General features: G+C 34.5%; 4 protein-coding genes across 6 annotated transcripts; 2 read left to right on the top strand and 2 right to left on the bottom strand.

The window, feature by feature from the left end:
* Positions 1 to 3234: 3234 nt before the first annotated feature.
* On the bottom strand, positions 3235 to 4240 carry LOC108211151 (uncharacterized). Its single transcript, XM_017382676.2, has one exon. It carries the CDS (start codon positions 4120 to 4122, stop codon positions 3298 to 3300), a length of 825 nt encoding a protein of 274 aa, XP_017238165.1. The 5' UTR covers positions 4123 to 4240; the 3' UTR covers positions 3235 to 3297.
* A 3744-nt stretch (positions 4241 to 7984) lies between these two features.
* On the top strand, positions 7985 to 11896 carry LOC108211313 (uncharacterized). 3 transcript variants are annotated; one of them, XM_017382878.2, is made up of 7 exons: positions 7985 to 8197; positions 9469 to 9607; positions 10188 to 10335; positions 10416 to 10491; positions 10579 to 10690; positions 10819 to 10910; positions 11542 to 11896. In XM_017382878.2, exons 1-7 carry the CDS (start codon positions 8165 to 8167, stop codon positions 11560 to 11562), a joined length of 621 nt encoding a protein of 206 aa, XP_017238367.1. In that variant the 5' UTR covers positions 7985 to 8164; the 3' UTR covers positions 11563 to 11896. The 3 variants fall into 3 exon arrangements, with proteins under 3 accessions (XP_017238367.1, XP_017238366.1, XP_063946404.1); XM_017382877.2 differs by having other exon boundaries at positions 11538 to 11896; XM_064090334.1 differs by having other exon boundaries at positions 8009 to 8197; positions 11518 to 11896.
* A 798-nt stretch (positions 11897 to 12694) lies between these two features.
* LOC108212261 (protein NRT1/ PTR FAMILY 8.2-like) lies at positions 12695 to 15249 on the top strand. Its single transcript, XM_064090333.1, has 5 exons — positions 12695 to 12933; positions 13033 to 13147; positions 13228 to 13445; positions 13530 to 14089; positions 14225 to 15249. Exons 1-5 carry the CDS (start codon positions 12838 to 12840, stop codon positions 15129 to 15131), a joined length of 1896 nt encoding a protein of 631 aa, XP_063946403.1. The 5' UTR covers positions 12695 to 12837; the 3' UTR covers positions 15132 to 15249.
* A 167-nt stretch (positions 15250 to 15416) lies between these two features.
* Positions 15417 to 19493, bottom strand: LOC108210444 (uncharacterized). The gene is made up of 6 exons (XM_017381727.2): positions 19165 to 19493; positions 18912 to 19020; positions 16794 to 16924; positions 16636 to 16716; positions 15918 to 16067; positions 15417 to 15792 (listed from the first exon to the last, which is right to left on the bottom strand). The coding sequence occupies exons 1-6, from the start codon at positions 19372 to 19374 to the stop codon at positions 15673 to 15675; spliced, it is 801 nt and encodes a 266-aa protein (XP_017237216.1). The 5' UTR covers positions 19375 to 19493; the 3' UTR covers positions 15417 to 15672.
* Positions 19494 to 21184: the final 1691 nt, after the last annotated feature.

The raw sequence follows: 21184 nt of genomic DNA, 5'->3' as shown, positions 1-21184 counted from the left end.
CCGTATATGGTTGTAAATTTGAAATAATTGAATCGATGCCTATTTTCCTGTGGTGTGCATGAATAGTTTAAGTATGTGAGGCCCATTTTCCTTATAATTTTGGGCAGAAGCAATTGGTGGTCATGGCCATTTATCCCCACTTAATACCAAAATGGGTAATGACCCAAGGACCATTTGATTCTTTATTATACACTGAAACCTTGAAGGGAGCCCAACACCGTCATTCCCTGGGCCATTAGGTTATTAGACTCAGAATTCATTTTGCTTTCCTCGGTTCATATAACATATACTTTCACTAGTTGTAATTATTTGTTCCCTACTAATCTCAGCTCTTCTGTCTTATCCCCTTTCCCTGAAACACCTATAACTGGAGTATTTAATCTCTTTGCAATCAGTTGTGTAAACACTAAAGAGTGGTGTATATGTCATACACATACTACGTTGGAAAATAGAGTTGCAGCCAACGAGTGTTAGGAGATGGGGGTGGTGAACCAATGTTGTGTTTGGTCAACTAGAATTGCATTGAGGTGTGAAGAGGACGAGTAAATTCAAGATTTGAAGTCGGAATATAGTGATGAATGAACAATGTTGAAGATATTACTGTAAGTGAGCTAAAATTTCCTCACAACACAGGAAAAATACCAGTACAAGACACCAACGATCGTTATTTTATTTTGTTAGGGATCAAGAAACACAGAAAGAGCATTATTTTGTGAGGTATTGCACTCTTGTATGATTCTGAGAACAGAACAATGTAGGAATGGAATGGATAATGTTGATTAATATCCACTTTACTCACTGTTCTATTTCATCTTAGTCATCGGATAGTTCCAGAGATTTCCATGTCAGCACAATCAGTTCGGATAGTTCCAGAGATTTCCATGTCAGCACAATCAGTTAGAAAGTTAGTTACATTCCAGCTTGTATATAAAACACATTAGAGCTTGTTTACATTTCAGTAGTTGTAAATATACTTTCTATACACTTTCTTTCTCTACTATTCTGTTGTCAATGGTGATGATTTGTGTAAGTGTGATGAAGATGATCGCGATTATCAGATAATTAACACACAATCTCTCTCTCTCTCTCTCTCTCACACACACAAACGTAATCACAAATTTTCATTCAGTCTCACCCATTCCAATATATCTAACCAAACACAGATGCAAACACTAAAGAATAATGATCATGTTAAGCTCTTAAGATAATTATTAAAATCATTCTGGCATTCCAACATGGTGAAATTGATTTTGTAGAGTTGCTGCAGCAGAAATTTCAATCAAATATTATAGGTAATAGGTATACAAAGCGATAAAAGTGTTTCTATGTTTGCAGTGATATTTTGGGTCTCTCAACTATATAAACCAAAAATATACTTATAGCCAGAAATTATCAGAAGGGCAGGTGCTAAGCTAGTTAGAATAGTCAAAGAGTAGACATCATATTCATTAGAAAACAGCAATGTTCCAGACCGCCTAGACCGCCTAGGCGGGATGTGGACCACCTAGGCGGGATTTTGACCGCCTAGAACCGATTTTTGAAAAAAACGCCTAATTCGCCGCCTAGGACTGAATCGGGGCGTTTTGGTGCCGCCTAGCGCCTAGGCACCGCCTAGGCGGCCGCCTAGACCGATTTTTAGAACACTGGAAAGCAGCCCTAGGTGCCCTTACAATAGTCCTTATGGGTAGTAGAAGGCATAATGTTATCTATAAATCTAAATCTCCTTCCTAATACTATTGGCAGTAAAAGACATGCTGCTATCTACCACTCGTCCTTGCTAGTACAGACTACAGAGTACCAACCAGATAGTTATATAAAGGAACAGTTAGTATACTTAGATAACTTAATGTATATATTTAGCAGCCATGTATAGAAAACTAACTTGCTCATCATACAAGATAAACAGAGTAAGGAATTGTACATTTTTACCACTCTATTAACTAATAGCTAGCTCATTAATAAAATTTATGAAAGCTTACATAAGATAGTAGATACAGCATATATTTAAAGAATCCTGTAACTGTCCAAGTAGATTTATTTTCTATTTTATTTTTGAAGATAAGCAAACAACTAAGTAAAACCATTTTTCATTATCATGCCTACTAATATACTATGCTTTTATAAAATGAGCACTAGACCTACCTCGGACTTCAGTCTTAGGACCCGTTTGGGTGAGTTTAAAATTATGACTTATAATGACAAGTGGGTAGCTTAAATTGTCTGTTTGGGTAATTTTGTATTATAGATGACTTATAACTTAATAAAAATATAATAATAAATATATATTTAATAGGTTAGTTATTTTATTAATTTTTTTAAAAAAACAAGTTGTTTAAAAAAGTGCATCCTACCAACTTCTGACTTTAAGTCAGTTTCTGATACTTACTTTTAACCGTAAGTCACAGACATTTTTCATCTTAAAGTTGAGAATAGCTTTAAGCCGGGGGCCAAAGCCCCGCCAAAAAGGCTCTTAGTCTCATGTCAAGTGAAGAAACCTTCTTGCATGGTTCCAACTTCAAATTTCTGCCCTTCACTCTGTCCCATACTCCCATCCCTCTCCCTCTTCCTCTCTCAGCAAATGTTCACATGTATAATTACATTATCAAATCCTCTATTCAACTAGATATGTTTGGGTGCCTTTATTTGAAAGTGCATATACTGAATTCTGACAGTAGTATTAACCAAATAATTTTCCCCAAAACCGATGTCCAAAAGACATTTAATTAAAATTCTAAATGCAGAAGACTGGAACCTGCATGATGTAATCTGATCTAAAGATTTCTATAAAATCAAGATATATGTTCATTTACTAGGTAAGATATAGTATTATCATTATGAGTATTTTACTATGCTTGCAGTGCACAAACTTCAGTTTCTCAAATTCATACACATATCAGTAGATTACTGTGTTCTAGTGCTTGTTCAGTTCCACTGGACACTGCAGTTTAAAAAATCAAAGCATATATGTATCCAAGTAATTTGATTCCCTAATATTACACAATTCTCGTTTTTGTCATCTCAGGTTTTTTTGCTGGTCAGGTGCTTCTCACATAACTATACCAACTGAGGCCAAATATTTTAAACACTATTTCAGGTCTCAACAAGTGTCAATGCTAAATATTCTCAAGCTCCACCAAACACTAAGCAGAACCTCACACTGTTAGCAAAAAGACGCAATCAATTATCGCAATCCACATCCACACCTATAAGTATAATTATATCTCGCAGAACAAATTTAAATTCATAATAATTATCATGTATAAAATCATAACAAGTTCGAACAACAATACCTACTTATCAATCCTTTCCTGAAGAAGGAAATACATCTTTGACAGCAGATGCAGCAGTCAAATAATTAAGCGTATTTCTCAACGTCTCCTTCTCCCTCTTCAACCTCATTGCAGTATCCTCCAGTTCCAACAATGCCTGTTGCTCTCTAGGTGCACCTTCAAATGTACTTCCCACGAAAAACGAAAACGGAGTTGGAAACAAATTCCTTCTCAAATCCTGTGCCTCTTTCTCCGGTTTTCCATTCAAACGATTCGATAACCTAATCACATCTTTCATATAATTCTCCACTTCATTCGCACACGCCTCCAAATCCTCCTCCCCTTCTTTCGGCCTATCCTCTAACCAATTCACCTCCGCAACTAAATAAGGCTTAGTCCTCACTAGCTTTGTCACGCGAAACCTCTCCTGGCCCTTACAAATCAGAAAAAACCGATCATCGACGAGCTTCTCGTGCTTGATAACCTCGCCTACGCAACCGACATCGGCGGTTCCAGTAGCGGCGTCAGTGTAAATAACGCCGAATCGAAGATCAGTTTGCAAAAGAGTGTGCATCATCATTCTGTATCTGTATTCGAAGATTTGCAAAGGTAAAATGGCGCCGGGGAAGAGCACGAGCGGTAACGGAAACAAAGGCAGCTCAACGACGTCGTTTGTAGGGGAATTAGCGCGGTGTTTTTCCGAGAAAGAGGAGGCGGAGCAGCGGAGGGGGTTAGGTTTCCGGCGCCGGAGGAGAATTGACGGCGGCGACGAGAAGAGAAATCTAGGGTTTTGTTGAGTGGATTTTAAGTAAGGAGATGAAGAGTGAGAAGGAAGGAGCTGGGGAAGAGCCATTGATGATATAAATGTGTAGTTAAAGTGTTAGATACAGGATATAAATGTGTAGTTAAAGTGTTAGATACAGGAAATGTGTGTAAGCATTTTGGAGCTGCTTGTGTTTTTTTGAAGAAAATTGAGTGATAGTATTATTAATTATTAAATATTAAATTCATTTGGATTTGGATAATATTTGAGTTCGGGTTTTGTGGTGGTGGTGGAAGTTTGAAGGTGAGTAATATCTAGACTCAGCTTATGTGAAACGTGGAGGGAATTCGGTTCAATGGGCCTCCGATGAGAATTTTTGTTTTATCAGAAAAATGCTTGTAAGTGTTTCAAGACTTAAGAGTGAGTAGATTTCCTGACGAAAAAGAAAAAAGAAAGAAAGAAAAAGAGTGATTTATATCCTTATATAATAAGGATAAAGACAATAATTTGGTTATTTAATTTATATCATTGTTTCATTGATTTTTTAATAAATCTCTTCTTTTGGCAAAGTTTTATAAGACCTATATTACCGAAACTTTCGATTTTCGTTCCTTATTCGTTTTTAGAGAGCTTCTGGATTTGTGAGTTGACCGATTATCTCCTAAAGGTAGGTTCGTGGTGCATATCTAATCGTTTTAGTTTGATGTTGAATTTTCGCTCATCTGTTATAATTATAGTTTGATCTCTCTCCTTGACGAGAGTGTGTGATTTTTCTCTCCTTCTTTTGTGAGAGTTGGTTTGAATTTATCGATAAAAATCTTTTGAGGATTGCATTTGTAGTTGATAGCTCAAACAGATTTTTCGAAAAAGATGGTGAACGCAGAGCAAGGATCTATAAATATACCATCGTTAATTTCAGCATCGCTTATTTGTCTCATCTTGGATATGAAGACATGTGTGTTAATCTATCCTATGCTTGTTCGACTCGATCATTTTGTAGATGTCGTATGACTGTTGTTTATTGAATTATCTCCATCCAAAAAAAAAAAAAATCTCACGCTTGAATTTTTCCTTCTTGACTGACAACCAAACGATTTTTCGACAAATATGTACATATTATAATCCTTCAATTTTGATTCAAGTAATCGACCATAAATGCATTATCATGAAAACCTTTATTCTGAATTAACACCAAAAAAGTCCTGTGAATTTTAATCCCAACTGAATTAACACCATGAAAATCCCGCATATCTATACTTCCAAACATGATAAACAACAAAATGAGAAAAACGATCAATTATGATGATCCTGCTTTCCTGGGATGATGGTACAATCTGGTCCCTTCGAATATTTTTGATTTCATTTTTAACTCTAAGAATAATTGAATTTTTCGTGTTAAATGATCAGGAAACAAAACAGCAAATTGTTTTTAATATGTTATTTGTTTTCAAACCCAATTGTAATGAGAGTCGGGGGGTTTGTCCCGCTTGTATTTTATCTGGTTAATGAAAGTGCTTCTTTTTTTTCTGGGAAAAAATGACAAAAATAGAAAAACTATATATATTTACATATAAATTATTATTTGTACTTTCAATGTCCTAAATCAAAATTTTAAGTAGGTTTTGTAATTGACAGAAATTATTATTTTTAATTGATTAATTTCAAATAGTATTTTTATTTCACGGACATTGTGTTACTAATTAATTTTATAATAATGTTTTATTTCCTGTGACAAATGCAGTAACCACAGTATTATTTCAACCCATTATACCTGATTCAGGTTATAATAGTCCAATTCCGGTCATAATAACAGTATGGATATGTTATGATTTTCGTTCAAAGGAATAAAATTCCAATGTATTAAATTAATTTTATTTAAAAATAAAACACGCAAGTTATTTTAACAGGATGTAATTGCATATTGCACCCCTTACGTATCGTTCAAAAACGATAGAGTACCTATACCTTAAGAAACTCAACTCGCACCCCTTATCTCTACTTCTCAAAACCGAGATGCACCCTCTGCCGTTAACTTGCCGTTAACTTCCGTTAACTCAGTGCACTCCGTTAAGTCACTATATATAATTGTAATTCGGACCCCCTAACTTACGTTCAAAAACGATATTGTACCCGTACTTTTGGAAACCCAAATCGCACCATCTATCTTTACATTTCAAGAAAGATATGCACCCTCTCCGTTGAATTCTGTTACCTTCCGTTAAAATACTCCTCCGTCTCAATTTACATGTCCCTTTTGCTTTTTGAGAAGTCAGATTGACTAATTTTTGACCAATTATTAAAAAAATATTTATTTATTATTTTAGGAAAAAAGAAAGTTACATATTAAAATATACTAAATTTTGTTTAAAAAAATATCATCAAATAGTAAATCTAGCCTATTTTAATAAAGGTAAACAATAGGGGGTCCGAATTGCAGTTACCTCTATTATTTGCGAAATTCGGACCCTCTATTATTTGCGAAAACAAATAGACTAGATTTACTTTTTGATGATATTTTTTTAAAATTTTTGTTTAATTAAGTTATGCCAAAGTCAAAATAATTTTACATATTGAATGATTTTAAATTTTTAGTGACATATGTATTAAGTACTTAAAATATACACTATTTTAAATAGAAAAAATAAATATTATGTGATATTTATTATAAATAATACATAAATTTATCTTTTGATTAGAATATATAAATTTTAATTATTTTGTTTGGAAAAATTGATCGAATTTTTTTAAAAAAATATCATCAAAAATTAAATGTAGTCTATTTTAATAAATACATATTTTCAAATAGTTGGTAAAAAATTAGTCAATTTAATTTCTCAGAAAGCAAAAGGGACATGTAAATTGAGACGGAGGAGTATTTTAACGAAAGGTAACGGAATTCAATGGAGGGGGTGCGTATCGTTTCTGAGTTGTAAAAATAGGTGGTGCGATTCGAGTTTTCAAAAATATGAGTACAAAATCGTTTTTGAACGTAAGTTAGGCGATCCGAATTGCAATTATATATACAGTGACTTAACGGAGTGCACTGTGTTAACGGAAGTTAACGGGTTTTGAAAAGTAAAGATAAAGCCTGCGAGTTGAGTTTCTTAAAATATAAGTATTCTATCGTTTTTGAACGGACCGCGATATGCAATTACCTCTTTTAACAGACAAAAAAAAGTAATTTCCTCTCTGAATTACTGTTAGGGGTGAGCAAAAAAAACCGGAAAAGTGAAACCGAGCCGAAAAACCAAACCGAAAAAAACCGTAACCGACAAAAATCGAAAAAAACCGTAACCGAACCGAACCGATATAACGGTTTGGTAACGGTTACGGTTTTACCCCTAAAACCGAACCGAAAAACCGAACCGTTTATATAATATATAATAAAAATATAACATTTATTATTATATATAACATATTATATATATGTGTGCTACAATATATTAATTATATATTTTAGTAAGAGAAATTGATATAATAAGTATATAAATATTTTTCTAAAATTAATAAAGTATTAAATTTGTATAGTAGTTTTAACCAAAAAACCAAACCGTTTATATAATATATAATAAAAATACAACATTTATTATATATTATTATATATAACATATTATATATATATGTGCAACAATATATTAATTATATATTTTAGTAAGAAAAATTGATATGATAAGTATATAAATATTTTTCTAAAATTAATAAAAGTATTAAATTTGTATAGTAGTTTCTAATCATATATAAACCGGAAAAAAACCGAAACCGACCAACGGTTAACCGAACCGAAAAAAACCGTTTGAAACGGTTCGGTTACGGTTTCTACCTAAAAACGGAACCGAACCGAAATACACGGTTCGGTAACGGTTTTAGGTAGAAACCGAGCCGAACCGACCCGTGCACCCCCTAATTACTGTATACATAAATTCACCCCAGTAATACAATGAAAAACTACCACGTCTCTGTCTTTCGATCCCGTCCTATCAACATCCGGTATATAATTGAATTGCCAGCTTTTACACCATCACAGTGGAATCACTTATCCCACCATCATTAATATTATTCATCCCTGCTGGATCAATTTTGTCAACACATATATTCTCCTCTACTCGCAAATTATTAGTGCAGCTGCTCAACCATGGATATAGATCCGCGTCAATACGAAAACACTGTAAGTCACTCTCTACCTCTATGTTTTGCAGCTTTCTCAATTCTCTTCTTACAATTCAGGTCAACTGTAATTTATTTAATTCATGTGATTTTAATGTGTTGTTTCCACTAATTTAGGATTTTTATATGAGTTTGTGGAGTTTGTATATGTTTACAATTCAGGAGGATGTAGGTTTGTTAAATCACTTTTTTGGGGATTTTCTGATATTAGATATGTGGCATTGATGGATCTTAATTCTGTTAGTTTGGAGATTCGATTTCAGAATCTTATGTTTTAATTACGATTCCTATTTGCTTTCCTGTATCCTTGTGCGAACTATCAATCTCTTTATTCTCGTTTTCGCGGAATGGTTTTACTCTTGTACATGAGCAGCGGAACCACTAGAGTCTCCAACGTAGCAAAATAATGTATGAAATCCATCTAAATCACGCTGTTAATTGTATTGAAAAGATTCAAACTATATTTTTTCAAGAACAAGTTAATATATCTAATGCTAAACTAGAAGAAAAATTGTGCACAATTATGACTTATCCCTGTGTGGTCGTGTGCCAAAACCTTGAAGACTGCGTTCCCCTTTCATATATATTTATATATTTGTTTCAATTATATCTTTATGTGGGTATTTTGTCGAGTCTAATGTCTTGGACAAACGTAAAAAACAGGCCTGGGACTATATCACTTTCTTGTGTGTGTACGAAACTAAGAATTGTGTTGTGTTTCTTCACATTAAGAAAAAGGTCTTTATTATTTTTTTTTTTGACAGAAGAAAAAAGGTCTTTAATGTCAAGTGCTCATACTACTTTGGTACATAATCTATTCATTTGAGTTGCCTGCCCCAGAGACAAACCTGTAATAAAATATGTACCTATCTTGCATGTGCATTTGCTATAATTCGGTATAAAATGTGTCATTTGTGCCGGCCAGATATATAAATGCAGGAAACAATTATCTAGTATCCATGAAATCATTGTATTCTGGGGTGCCGATAGGCTTCAATAGCTCGGTTATGCCTTGACAACAGAAGACCCACTAGTGGACTGTTATACTAAGAGACTTGGTTAAAGTACTGATACACTTTTTTTGAAACAAAGATAATATTGGAATCAGACCCCTGGGTGTGGCTTTTTTACTTGTAATCAGAAGTTGGATTCTTCCACTTATGTTGCTTTCTGTGTAGTGAAGTGCCTCCTAGTTATTAATTATTCTTTAGTCTGAAATGTCCTGTGTTTGGAACTTGATGAATTTGTCACTGTTTTGTGTATTTTTAACAGGCTATCAATGATGATGACATCCACAACATTGTTCTTTCATATCTTGTGCATAACTGCTATAAAGACACAGTGGAATCATTTATTACTACTACTGGAGTGACGAAGCCTGTTGTTTTTGAGGACATGGAAAAAAGAAAACGTAAGTGTTTCAATTATTATCCTCGTATCCTGGTAGGGAGGTGATGGCTGCTTAACACAAGCTACTGAGCTTTTAACCAGTCTAAGAAAGTTCATCTAGTTACTTGATGAAAATATCAGTCAGTGTAACACAATTGCAACTGGATATATATCTCGAATGGTGTGCATAATTGTCCTTCATATAGAAAGTTTCATGTAATTGGGTAAAAAACTTTATGTAGTAGAATTTAAAACCTGTTAATATGATTAGGAGTAATTTTTGTGGCTACAAGCGTTGGCCAACATGGGATAATATATATCAATGTTGAAACATTGTTAGTAAAATAATAATATTGAAGCATGCATACATCATCTGAATTTCCTATTTCCTGAAACTTCTCTTGCTTCTTGTTGGTAAACATTGCTGACTGGTGGACCTTAAAAATGAATCATAAAGACTAGTATAACCATATGAGCTTAAGAGGTAGTCACTATACATCCTTTTATGCACCTCATACTGCGATGATGAGTGTCTTTGTTCAAATAATAAAGTAAACTGTTTGATGTGTTTGATTAATCTGCCCTTACACAAATACTTTCAGGAGTGTTTATGTTGGCACTGGAGGGGGATGCACTAAAAGCCATTGAGCTGACGGAACAGCTTGCTCCTGGATTGCTGGATAAAAGTAAGGACTTGCATTTTGATCTTCTGACCCTTCATTTTGTTGAGCTTGTCTGCTCCAGGAAATGGTGAGTACAGTACAACATCAAACTCTTTGTTTACAGAGTCACATATCCTCTCCAAATGAAATATGTCTCTTTCATGGCAGCACAGAAGCTGTTGAATTCGCTAGGACGAAGTTAACTCCTTTTGGTGATGTGCAGAAGTATGTAGAGAAGCTTGAAGTAAGTACCCTGTTTGACGGAATTATCTTAGGCATATATATTCAATTACTGGATTCTCACTTTAGGAGTAATATATAACTTCAACAGGATTTCATGGCTCTGCTAGCTTATGAAGAACCAGAAAAATCACCTATGTTCCATTTACTTAGTTCTGAGTATCGACAACATGTTGCAGAGAGCTTGAACAGAGCGATTCTTGGTGTGTTTCTGTTTTGATTTAACAAATTAAGCTTTTTAAGTTCTAACTGATCAATGTTAATTGGTCAGACCTTGTGTTTTCTGGAGTCATTTAATATGTTGTTCTCTTGTGCCTTTGGTTATTGTCAGCACATGCCAACCTACCCAGCTATCCAGCAGTAGAACGGCTGATGCAACAAACAGTAGTTGTCAGACAGTACTTGGATCAAGAGCAGGACAAGGTAGCTCTGAGTATTGTTTTTCCCCCGTTACTGTGATTTATGGGAAATTTTTATCATCCTTATTCATATGAAGCTTGTTGGAATTATTGTTAACTGATTTTACTATGATATCTCTTAAAAAATCGTTATAAACATAAGAAGATCCCCCAAACACTAATTCAGATTCTACCTCACTGTCTATTTATTTTGTAAGATGTAATGGCAGTGCTTGTTGATGATTCTTTACAGAGTGAAATATTTAACTTATTAATTTTGGTAGATTAGACTAAATGTAGGATTTATAGAATGCATACAGTGTGGAGCATTTTTTTATCATGGTATTTAAGTAATATAATATCAATACTTTGAATATTATATATTTTGTAAATTTCCTAAGATGGATAGTTAGACAATGCATACTACAGGCTTGGCCTTCAAGTCTTATCAAACAATAGTTAGATGATGCTTATAAATTAAGAGCAGGAGTGCAGGACTAGGTAGCTTTGGCCTTGAGTATTTTTTCCTACTGTCTAATGATATGGAGTAGTACATTCTCTTTTCGCTCATAAACTAAGTGTAACATATTTTCTTGATCACTATTGCCCCCATTAATCTTACTTTATCTCAGTTTCTTCTCTTCTTCTGTAGGAAGGTCTTTCGCATTTTTCTTTGAAGGATTTTTTGAAAAGCTAGAGTGTGGGAGCTGTGTACTCGGCGATTCTCAAGATCTTGTGAAACTTAAGTATTTAGCTTCCTATCAGATTCCGCACAGGAATTATGGCAAATGCTACTCAGTCTGCGACATTTGTACTCAATGTTCTCTTGTTTCTGAGTTTCTTGACAAGTCTCCTGGCTGTCTTTTTTGTGTATCCAGCTCCACAAATGATGATACAAGTATAAATCATGTAGCTATAGTTAATAAACTCATGAGGTTATGCTCGATGTGTGATCTATTGACGTTCCATACCTCCAAAATTTTTGCAGTATGTAGCCGTGATTTTATTTTACTAGTAATAGTTACCAAATACAAGTACCGTACTTCAGAATTAATTATTCAAAAAGAAGTTTAAAATATATATTTATTTCATTTGAATACTAAGCGTTTATTTATTCACAAACATTTCAATTAAAATAAACTAACTTTAGAAATTCAATTATTTATAATAAATATTAAACATATGCTTTTTAGTCGGTAGTACAAACATCACAATTGAAAATTTTAATATAGCTCAACCCTATCCTACTTATATTGTATAATGCTGAAATTAGATTTAATTGGTGAAAGTTAAGAAATAATCGGATAATTGAGGATTAAGATTGGACTTTGAATTTGACATATTAAAATAAATAAATTATTATTTAAATTACTAAATCTATTTTGCTAGTTTCTAGAAAAACATATAGCTATTAATTAAATTTTAAAAATTAAATTGCATAATGCTGGTAAAGATTAATCATTTTAAAACCATGCTGATGTCTAACTGACGAGCTATCAGTAGCAGATTCGAACATTGTCTTGACAGCATTGAGCTGACCGACACTTGTTACATTTGCAATATACAAGTCCTTTGTTACATTTTGGCCTGCACTTTGAACACTTCTTACCTTACTCGGAACATTTCAAGGGGTCTAAGCTATGTTTTATCTCATCATTTAGCTTAATAACAAGATAATAAATACATGCATTGCCGTCTAATCCAGTAGATGCCAACCAGAGATTCAAGAGCATCCTCCAAACGACCATACTGTCTTGTTTAGTCAAACATTAGTGTGATTTACAGGCCGATTAACGGCGAGGAAAAAAAACCAAAGACTTGGTTCATTATATATAGACTATAAACCTAAATGTGGTGGATTCATAATCCTCAACCTCAACTTAACCAACTTGTCTGAAGCAAGGGAGTCACAAGAAAACTATTTGGTCTTAAGGAGATTCAGATATCTTGATATGATGAATAAGTCATATACAGAGCCATCCATGGCTAATATTGAGCCGTCCATGTCTGCATTTGTGTTTGATGATCTGAAGCAGCAGAGCATGCAGGTACGACGAATACTAATAGGGATAACGCTTGCTTTTCTAGACCGCTTATCTAGATGATTTCAAGGATCAAAATGAAGTAGTATTTTTTTTAATTCACAGGATGAAGGCAGACTAGAATCAACGACGTTGGTAAGCAATAATTGCGTCAATTATAAGGGAATGATTGCGGATAAACAAAGGACTGGAGGATGGAATGCTTCTCCATTCATCATAGGTTTGTTACATAAATTTCTTAGTATTTGAGTTATTAAAAACTGTGAGCATAATGGACTGACAGCAAATAATGTCATGTAGTTAATGAGATTGCGGAGAGATTAGCATTCTTTGCGGTTGGAGTGAGCATGGTAGGTTATCTAGTAAGGGAAATGCACGAATCATTACCTACTGCTGCTACACATGTTACTGATTGGATTGGGGCTGCCTTTGTTCTGACCATCCTCGGAGCGTTTCTAGCAGATGCTTACCTAGGACGGTTCTTAACCATCATTGTCTTCTCATGTGTCTATGCAGTGGTAATTAACTGAAGAACCTGCATCTCTGAGATCCTTTGCTGTTGGCAACTTCACTAATCTTTATTGTCTATTTTATTGTATCAGGGGATGATATTATTGACAATATCCGCATCAATAGACAGCTTGAGGCCAGCCTTATGCACCGCAAGGCCTTGCATTCCAGCAACAGACGGACAATCAGCATTCTTGTATTGCTCACTGGCGCTTATAGCCTTAGGCACGGGTGGCATTAAGCCGTGTGTATCCTCATTTGGAGCAGATCAATTCGACGAGGCTGATGAGAAGGAAGTTCAAAAGAAGTATGCTTTCTTCAACTGGTTCTTCTTTGCCATCAACATGGGGGCACTTCTGGGTATCACTGTGATGGTGTATATACAACAGGAGAAAGGGTTTGGTTGGGGATTTGCCGTCCCAACAGTGATCATGTTTTGCTCCATACTAATTTTGGCTGTTGGATTTTCCAAATACCGATACAAGAAGCCGATGGGGAGTCCTTTTACTAGGTTTATTCAGGTGATTGTGGCTTCTGTGAGAAATCATATGAAAGGCGTCAGAGTAGGAAACGAAGCTGATCTTTATGAAGTCAGAACTCGAGAATCTGCTATTCTTGGTGCCGAAAAGCTTGTTCATTCCTCACAATATAGGTTAGTTTCAAGTGCACAATAATTTATTCCAGGTCCAAATCTTCTATATCCTGTATGTGTTTTATCAGTTAAAAACAGACTGGAAGTTGTGTTTACATAGCAATAAAACAGAGTCTGATTAACTTTGGCCTGCAGATTTTTGGACAAAGCAGCTGTTATATCAGACCCTGAAGCATTCAACGCAACAAACAGATGGAAATTGTGCACTGTGACACAAGTCGAAGAATTCAAATGCTTCCTTAGAGTATTACCCATATGGGCGTCAACAATTGCTCTCTCCATTTCCTTCGCGCAGCTCTCCACATTCTTCCTCAGCCAAGCTTCTATCATGGACCGCAAGCTAGGCTCAAGCTTCGTGATCCCCTCAGGCTCCGTACCTGTTTTCTCTGCCATTAACGCCATCATACTAGTCCCTATCTATGAAAAAGTCATTGTTCCTGTTCTCCGTAAAAGAACAGGCCACCGACGTGGCCTCACCTCGCTACAACGCATGGGCGTTGGTTTATTCATATCAATATTTGCCCTGATTTCTGCAGCCGTGATAGAAAAGAACAGGCGTGACGACCCCACAGCTACCTGGAGTGTGTTCTGGCTATTTCCCCAGTTCTTTCTAATGGGAAGCGCTGAGGTCTTTACCTACGTTGGACAACTGGAGTTTTTCTACGACGAAGCTACGGAAGGTACTAAAAGTATTAGCAGTGCAATGTTCTTGAGTGAAATCGGGATCGGAAGCTGGTTAAGTACTGCACTTGTGAAGATTATTGAAGGTGCAACAGGTGGTCAGAAAGAAGGCTGGTTGAGAAATGATCTGAATAAAAGCAAGTTGGATTATTTGTACTGGATTTTGGCTGGAATCAATGTCGTCAACTTCTTCGTTTATGTTTTCATTGCGTGGAGGTATAGGGGAAAAGATGGTGCTAGTGCGAGTGGGATGGTGAGGCATGAGGTCATGACGGAAAAAGCTTCTCCTGTACTAAGAAATCCGGTGTATAGTGGCAAAACAAAGGATGATGAAGTTTCTTTGACAAGTATGGCTTTTTAATACTTCAATTTTTGCCAGGGTGAATCTATATACATAATCGTGTATCTAAGCTTAACTTTCATGTAATCATTTTATTTTTTTACTTTACGAATTCTCAAATTGGTATAAGTTTATTGTATGCTAGGCTTAAAATATTCTAGTGTTTCTCTAAAAGTAATATATCCTTCTGCATAAACTTTTGAATGTTTGGGTTTGTAACGGAAGTTACTTATTTCATTAGGGAGAAAACAACGAACCGAGCCATGTAACTATACTTTGACATTTTACATAATCACCAGCTTGAAATTGACATCAAAACAACTCTACCTTTGATACTATTTTTGTACAAAATTAACATCACATTGACATCTGTGGACGGAAGTAATGCTCATCTGGGAGAACAAAATTACGATCAATGTCCACCAGCTATTACGATTATAATCTTTGGAAAATACAAAATACGAAGTTAAGATGCAGAAGACTATGTGACCCTATAGTCTGCGTGTACCTTGAACCTAAAGCACAACCTCACATTATCGATTCAGTTTAGGAACAGAACTACTTATTCAGCAGCCGTTTCCTCGGCACTTTTCTTGTATTCTGGCTTCAGTTCATATGTACCCTGGTTGGATCCCCTTTTGTTGTACACACAGAGCTCGTTCAATATCTCTTTCAAAAATTGCTGCAAAGAGACATAGAAAACATATGATTCAAGACCGAAGTTAAAGGTTATTAAAGTTCTTTTTACATTATGAGCAAGTTATAGCTGAGTAGGTTTTCACTTGAAATATGCATAATAATATGTACCGCTGGCTGATCTGTCTCCTGGACTAGCTGCTTTAAGGTCCAATTAGGTTGCCTTTCAAAAAGCTTAAACATGATATCCTCTAATTCACTACGATCCCTTCTGGTTCTTTTCACATCTGGAGCCTTTACTGGTACTGCTGGCCTCTTACCCTGAACAGAATAGATTTTTACAAGAGACGTTAGACATGCCAAGCACATACAAGAGAAGAATAATGTGGCTTGGAGGAATAATAATATGTGGCATGCACCATATTATCTACCACTAGAAAATACAGACTTGATCACCATGCACGAAGAAAACATAATTACGGGCACCTCCTTTAGTCCATCAACACTAGTCTATTCTGTTGTTAATGGCGTGGAAAGGTATGTCATAGTTTTAAGAACTGTAAGAACTAAATTAACATGTACAAACAATTATTTTCCGGTTAAGTTCTTCTCAATATTTTAAAACTTCACTTTCCCAAATTTTGAGTGAAGTAGATTCCTTTCAGTTTGGACAACTAGAAAGACTATAATCATTATCAATTTTTGGTGGTTATATAAAAAATTACATGGAAGCAAGCTTTTATTCTCTAATAAATAGTGAAGGAGGAATATAGGACATAATTGTGCTAAGAGGGAATTCTGGATTCCATTAAAACTTAATAGGCACTAATAAGAAGGAAACAGAATATTATTTATGTCCAAGAAAACTTTTAACAGGAGCTTTAGTTACCTTGGAACTTGAATTGGAAGCAATAAATCCAATCATTCCAGGCATGGGTCTCATATGTACTCCACGATCATTGTCAATAACCTAAAAAAATAGACACGGGATACATGATAAGATATCAGACAATTTGCAAAAAACAGGTGAACTGTAACTACAGTCACCTGAATCTGCCGACTCTTAATCATTGACTTATTTGTCCTCTCGCGGCACATTTTACTGTACTCCTCCATGGTCTCGTTGTGAGGCTTCATGTCAAATTTATGTTCCACTTTCCCTTCTACTGCAACTTTACCTATATTGTACAAACATACTCATAAAAAGATATGTATCATGCTCAATTTGTTGACAATATATGAATATAATGAAAAATCAACTGTTTGTACGCAGAAGCTTTAATAGTGCATATAAAAGAGAGTACTAAATATTAGCACAAGCCCTGGAGGTTAGCAAAAGTTTGTTTCAGCAATTATAACTATGAATAAAAACATAACCTAGTAGGTAGTATGTTCTTAATTTCATTAGCATTAAATCCACAAAAAACTCATTCTTTTTTGTCTGTCTACATTTCATTACTTTATTTTATTCCTCCTACAAGAAATGATGCATTACATAAAAGTAAGACAAGTATGTTGCAAGAATAGCACAAGATAAAAGCAGCTGGCTTTTCTACTCTTTTAAATATTCTGTTCTTCTCATCTTTTGCAGTATTTCTCTTTAAATCAGGTCGTTTATTCGGTGTGAACTCCACAAATGTAAGTAGAAACAGGAATGAAATTTATGCCAAGATTGTTCGATTATATAGAAACAAAATGAAATTTATGCCAAGATGTCGGGGGCTAAAGAAACAGACGATATGAACAATGGTGTGACAGACACGGATCACGTCAGATACAGCTATGGTTGCAGTTCAGAAATCCAACTTTCTTAAACGTAGTTCAACTCTACTGCTCAAACATAAGTACTTGAAACAAACCTCGGTCTTCCATAAAATTACAAAATTTGAATATGATCTACAGAAGGGCCAGACTAGAAAGCTGATACTATAAGAAAACATCAAAAAATTTGTCAACAAACGCATCTAAAACGATAAACATTCAGCCCACATAGTTGAGAAGCCAAACTCACAACTAGTTCCAATTATGCACCAGCATTTTAACATTGGGTTCACTTAAACATTATGATCTGCAATTCTACCTTCATGCATATCCTATTATGTACATGAATAATTTTAAGTAGGTATTTCTTTGTAATTTGATGTAAAGGTAATTGGTGGTCATGACCACTTCTGCCCAAGTTGTATACTGATAGGTGATGACCGAAGGACACATTAATTCTTCAATATATCCTGAAAGCTTGATGGCAGCCCCAACACCCACACCATTGTCATTCCCTGGTCAATTAGGTTATTAGGCTCAAATGTTTTTTGTGCTTCTCTTAGTTCAGGTAATATATACTTTTACGAATGGTTTTGTTCCCTGCTAATCTTAGCTCTACTGCCATATCCGCTTTTACTAAAACAACTATGAATATTTTATTTTGATGTCTAAACTGTAACTATGCAATAATTTATGAACACACTAAAGAGTGGCATAAATGTCATACAATTGTTGGAAAATAGAGTTGCAGCCAACAAGTGTAAAGAAATTGAATGGTAAACTGATGCTGTGTTTGGTCAATTGGAAGTGCAATGAGGTGTGAAGAGAATAATAAATGTACGAAGATTAAAATTTGGAAAACAGTGAAGAACAAGGTGAAAGTTAATGCTGCAAGTGTGGTGATATTTTCTGGCAAGACATGGTATAATATTAGTACAAGACAATAATGATCATTATTTTGTTCGATATTGAGAAACACAGGAAGAGCATTTGTTTGTGAGAGATTGAACTCTTGTATAATTCTGAGAAAAGAAACAAGGAAGGAATGTAATTAATAGGACGCATATACATTCGTAATTACAAATTCTAACTCAATCTCTCCCATCCCAATGTATCCAACCAATATTGCTTTCTGAAATTAACAAGCATTACTTAAAATAAAAATTGTGGGGGGAGAGGGGGGGGGATCGCTTCTAAAGGAATTACAATCATCCTCGACCAATACTTATCACTATAACTTTGTTAGTCGTGTGAATAAGCTGTTAATATGGGCATCGTTCCAGTTGAATACAGCACCTCGTATGGCAATTACACCATACGCGTAGCTTCTAAATTGTGTGCTCTCCAGATTAGCTAATACAGTTCAGGCCACAATACAAATAGTTAACAAAGCAAAATCCTGACCTTGGTTAACTTCGGAGAAAATGGTCATGGGAACAAAATCCTTGAACATGTTCAAGGAATAACTCTTGGGCATCTTCCCAGCCTCATTGTTGGCCATCTCCATCGTAAACTAAAACACAGAATCAACCCAATTAAACACTTCACAAACAAAATTTAAACAAACAATTAGAATTAACCTAAAATCAACCCTTAGAATTAACCTAAAATCAACCTTAAAAAAACATTACGAATTAGGAGCTTTGTATGTATAAACCTGGAGAGAAGAGGGAGATTCAGGACAGAGAGGATCGAGAGAGACGACGACTTTAGAAATAGGTTCATTATCCGCAGCGGTTTTCCATGAATTAGATACAACCACAGGGCACTTCATGAGCCACACCGATCTCTCCGACTTTCCCGTCTCTAATTTGCTCTTATTTACGCTACCGTTATTGTTATTACTGCTCTTTTGTTCTTCTTCCATTTTTTCCGCTTGGATCGCTCACCGCTAAGTTTTCTCGGCTCTCTCCCTCCTGGATTTCTAGAGCGCTGTTGTGATTTCGAGGGTAGTATTTAATTAGTTTCATTTATGAAATCCAGCGTATTTAATTGAGTTTTTTAAAAACGTATTTAAATAGTATTTTAATTTAACGTATAAAATCTGAATGTAATTTTAATTATATTTCAAAATTTCGATAGTATTTAATTATGATTATTTATAATTTTTCAGATTTTGAAATATAATCATGAGATTACGAAGAATAGTGTTTAAATCCCAGAGACTCCGTATTAGGGCTCATTTGTTTACTTCTTAATGCAGCTGAATAACTACATATCTGAGCGCTTCATCTTGTTCAGACTATTTGACAAATTTTTTCCCTGCGTTGAATCATTAATATAGAGCTGAATGGTACAGGATAAATATTCTAAATGAATCACTCAGCTGTTGTGCCACTACCTTAGCTTATCTTTTCGATAGTCAACAACTGGGTTAATATAATTTTAAAAAGGAAATTATATTCATTAATTTGATGCTTATTAATAATCTTGTTTATCAAGATTTAATAATTTAAGAATAATATAATTAATGATGTTTATTATAAATTAATGTTAATTAACATAAATGATCAAATACGATATTATGAAATTTTAATGTAAATAATCATCGTGGACCCAAATTATAACAAAATTTGTTTTAGCAAAAACTTTAAAAATAATAATGATTATGATAGTATATTACATTTTTATTTGTCAAACAATATTATTCATTCAGAATTCAGATACCTCATTGATTCAGATTATTTAGATATATTAATCATTCAATTCAGATTTTTTCAGATTTGCCAAATGGCCCCTTAGTTGTACAATATTTGATTCAAAATTTGAAAAAAATTCAAAATCAAATATTTATTAAAATTTGTAAATCACTAAAATCTCGGCTAAATACAACCCTGATGAGCCTTGTTCAGTAAATGACAATCTATTGGGTTGGGCCCGAGTTTTGCCGGCAGTAAACTTTTTTTTCTTTTCTGTGCTTTTTTTTTTTGTTAAAAAAGTGTTTATGAATTTTTAAATACATTCACTAATTTTGATCCAATACGAATATACGATGATCTTGAGTTACATTCATTATAATTCAATAATTAGAGGTGAGTCAATTCGGAATTTGAATTAAAAAAATAGAGAGAAATAATTAAGAAACTAGTCGGTACTAGAAAAATACAATTCCAGTCATGTACAATTCCGGTACATCTACTCTTAATTTGTCAATAGTTTAAGTTTAGGAGTTTACAATATCACAGAAGAAAATTTAGTTCAATATATAAATAAAGGGGGCTATTCTAGTACAAACTAAGATAATCTAAAAACCTACAAACCTGGTCCAGCCCAATAGCAAAGCCCAGTCCATTATACAAAACACCCGCCCAGTCCATTATACAAAACAACCGCAGAGACAGATTTAATATTACAGTTAGATACACATATACATACATTACAGTTTCGTTGCTTTTCCTCTCGCGTTGTTCATCTTCTTCAAAACAAAGGTACGAATCGCATCTACTACAGCTACGAATCGCATTTTCTTACAAAATACTAATTGATTTCTTCGTGTATTTGATACCGCGGTTCAATTTCACACCGAAAATCGAGCACCGAAGCGAGCAACGAATTAAGTAAAATCAGTTTCAAAAATCTTCAAAAGGTACATTCCTATGCTTTTTTAGTGATTTAAGTTAATAAACAAGTGAATAAAACTTTCGTAGTGAGTATAATGATGATTCTAGGGTTTTTTT

The sequence above is a fragment of the Daucus carota genome, chromosome 3 (assembly GCF_001625215.2).
Source record: "Daucus carota subsp. sativus chromosome 3, DH1 v3.0, whole genome shotgun sequence".
Lineage (NCBI taxonomy): Eukaryota > Viridiplantae > Streptophyta > Magnoliopsida > Apiales > Apiaceae > Daucus > Daucus carota.
The sequence above is the reverse complement of the archived record's forward strand: the minus strand, read 5'-3'. Positions and strand labels throughout refer to the sequence as shown.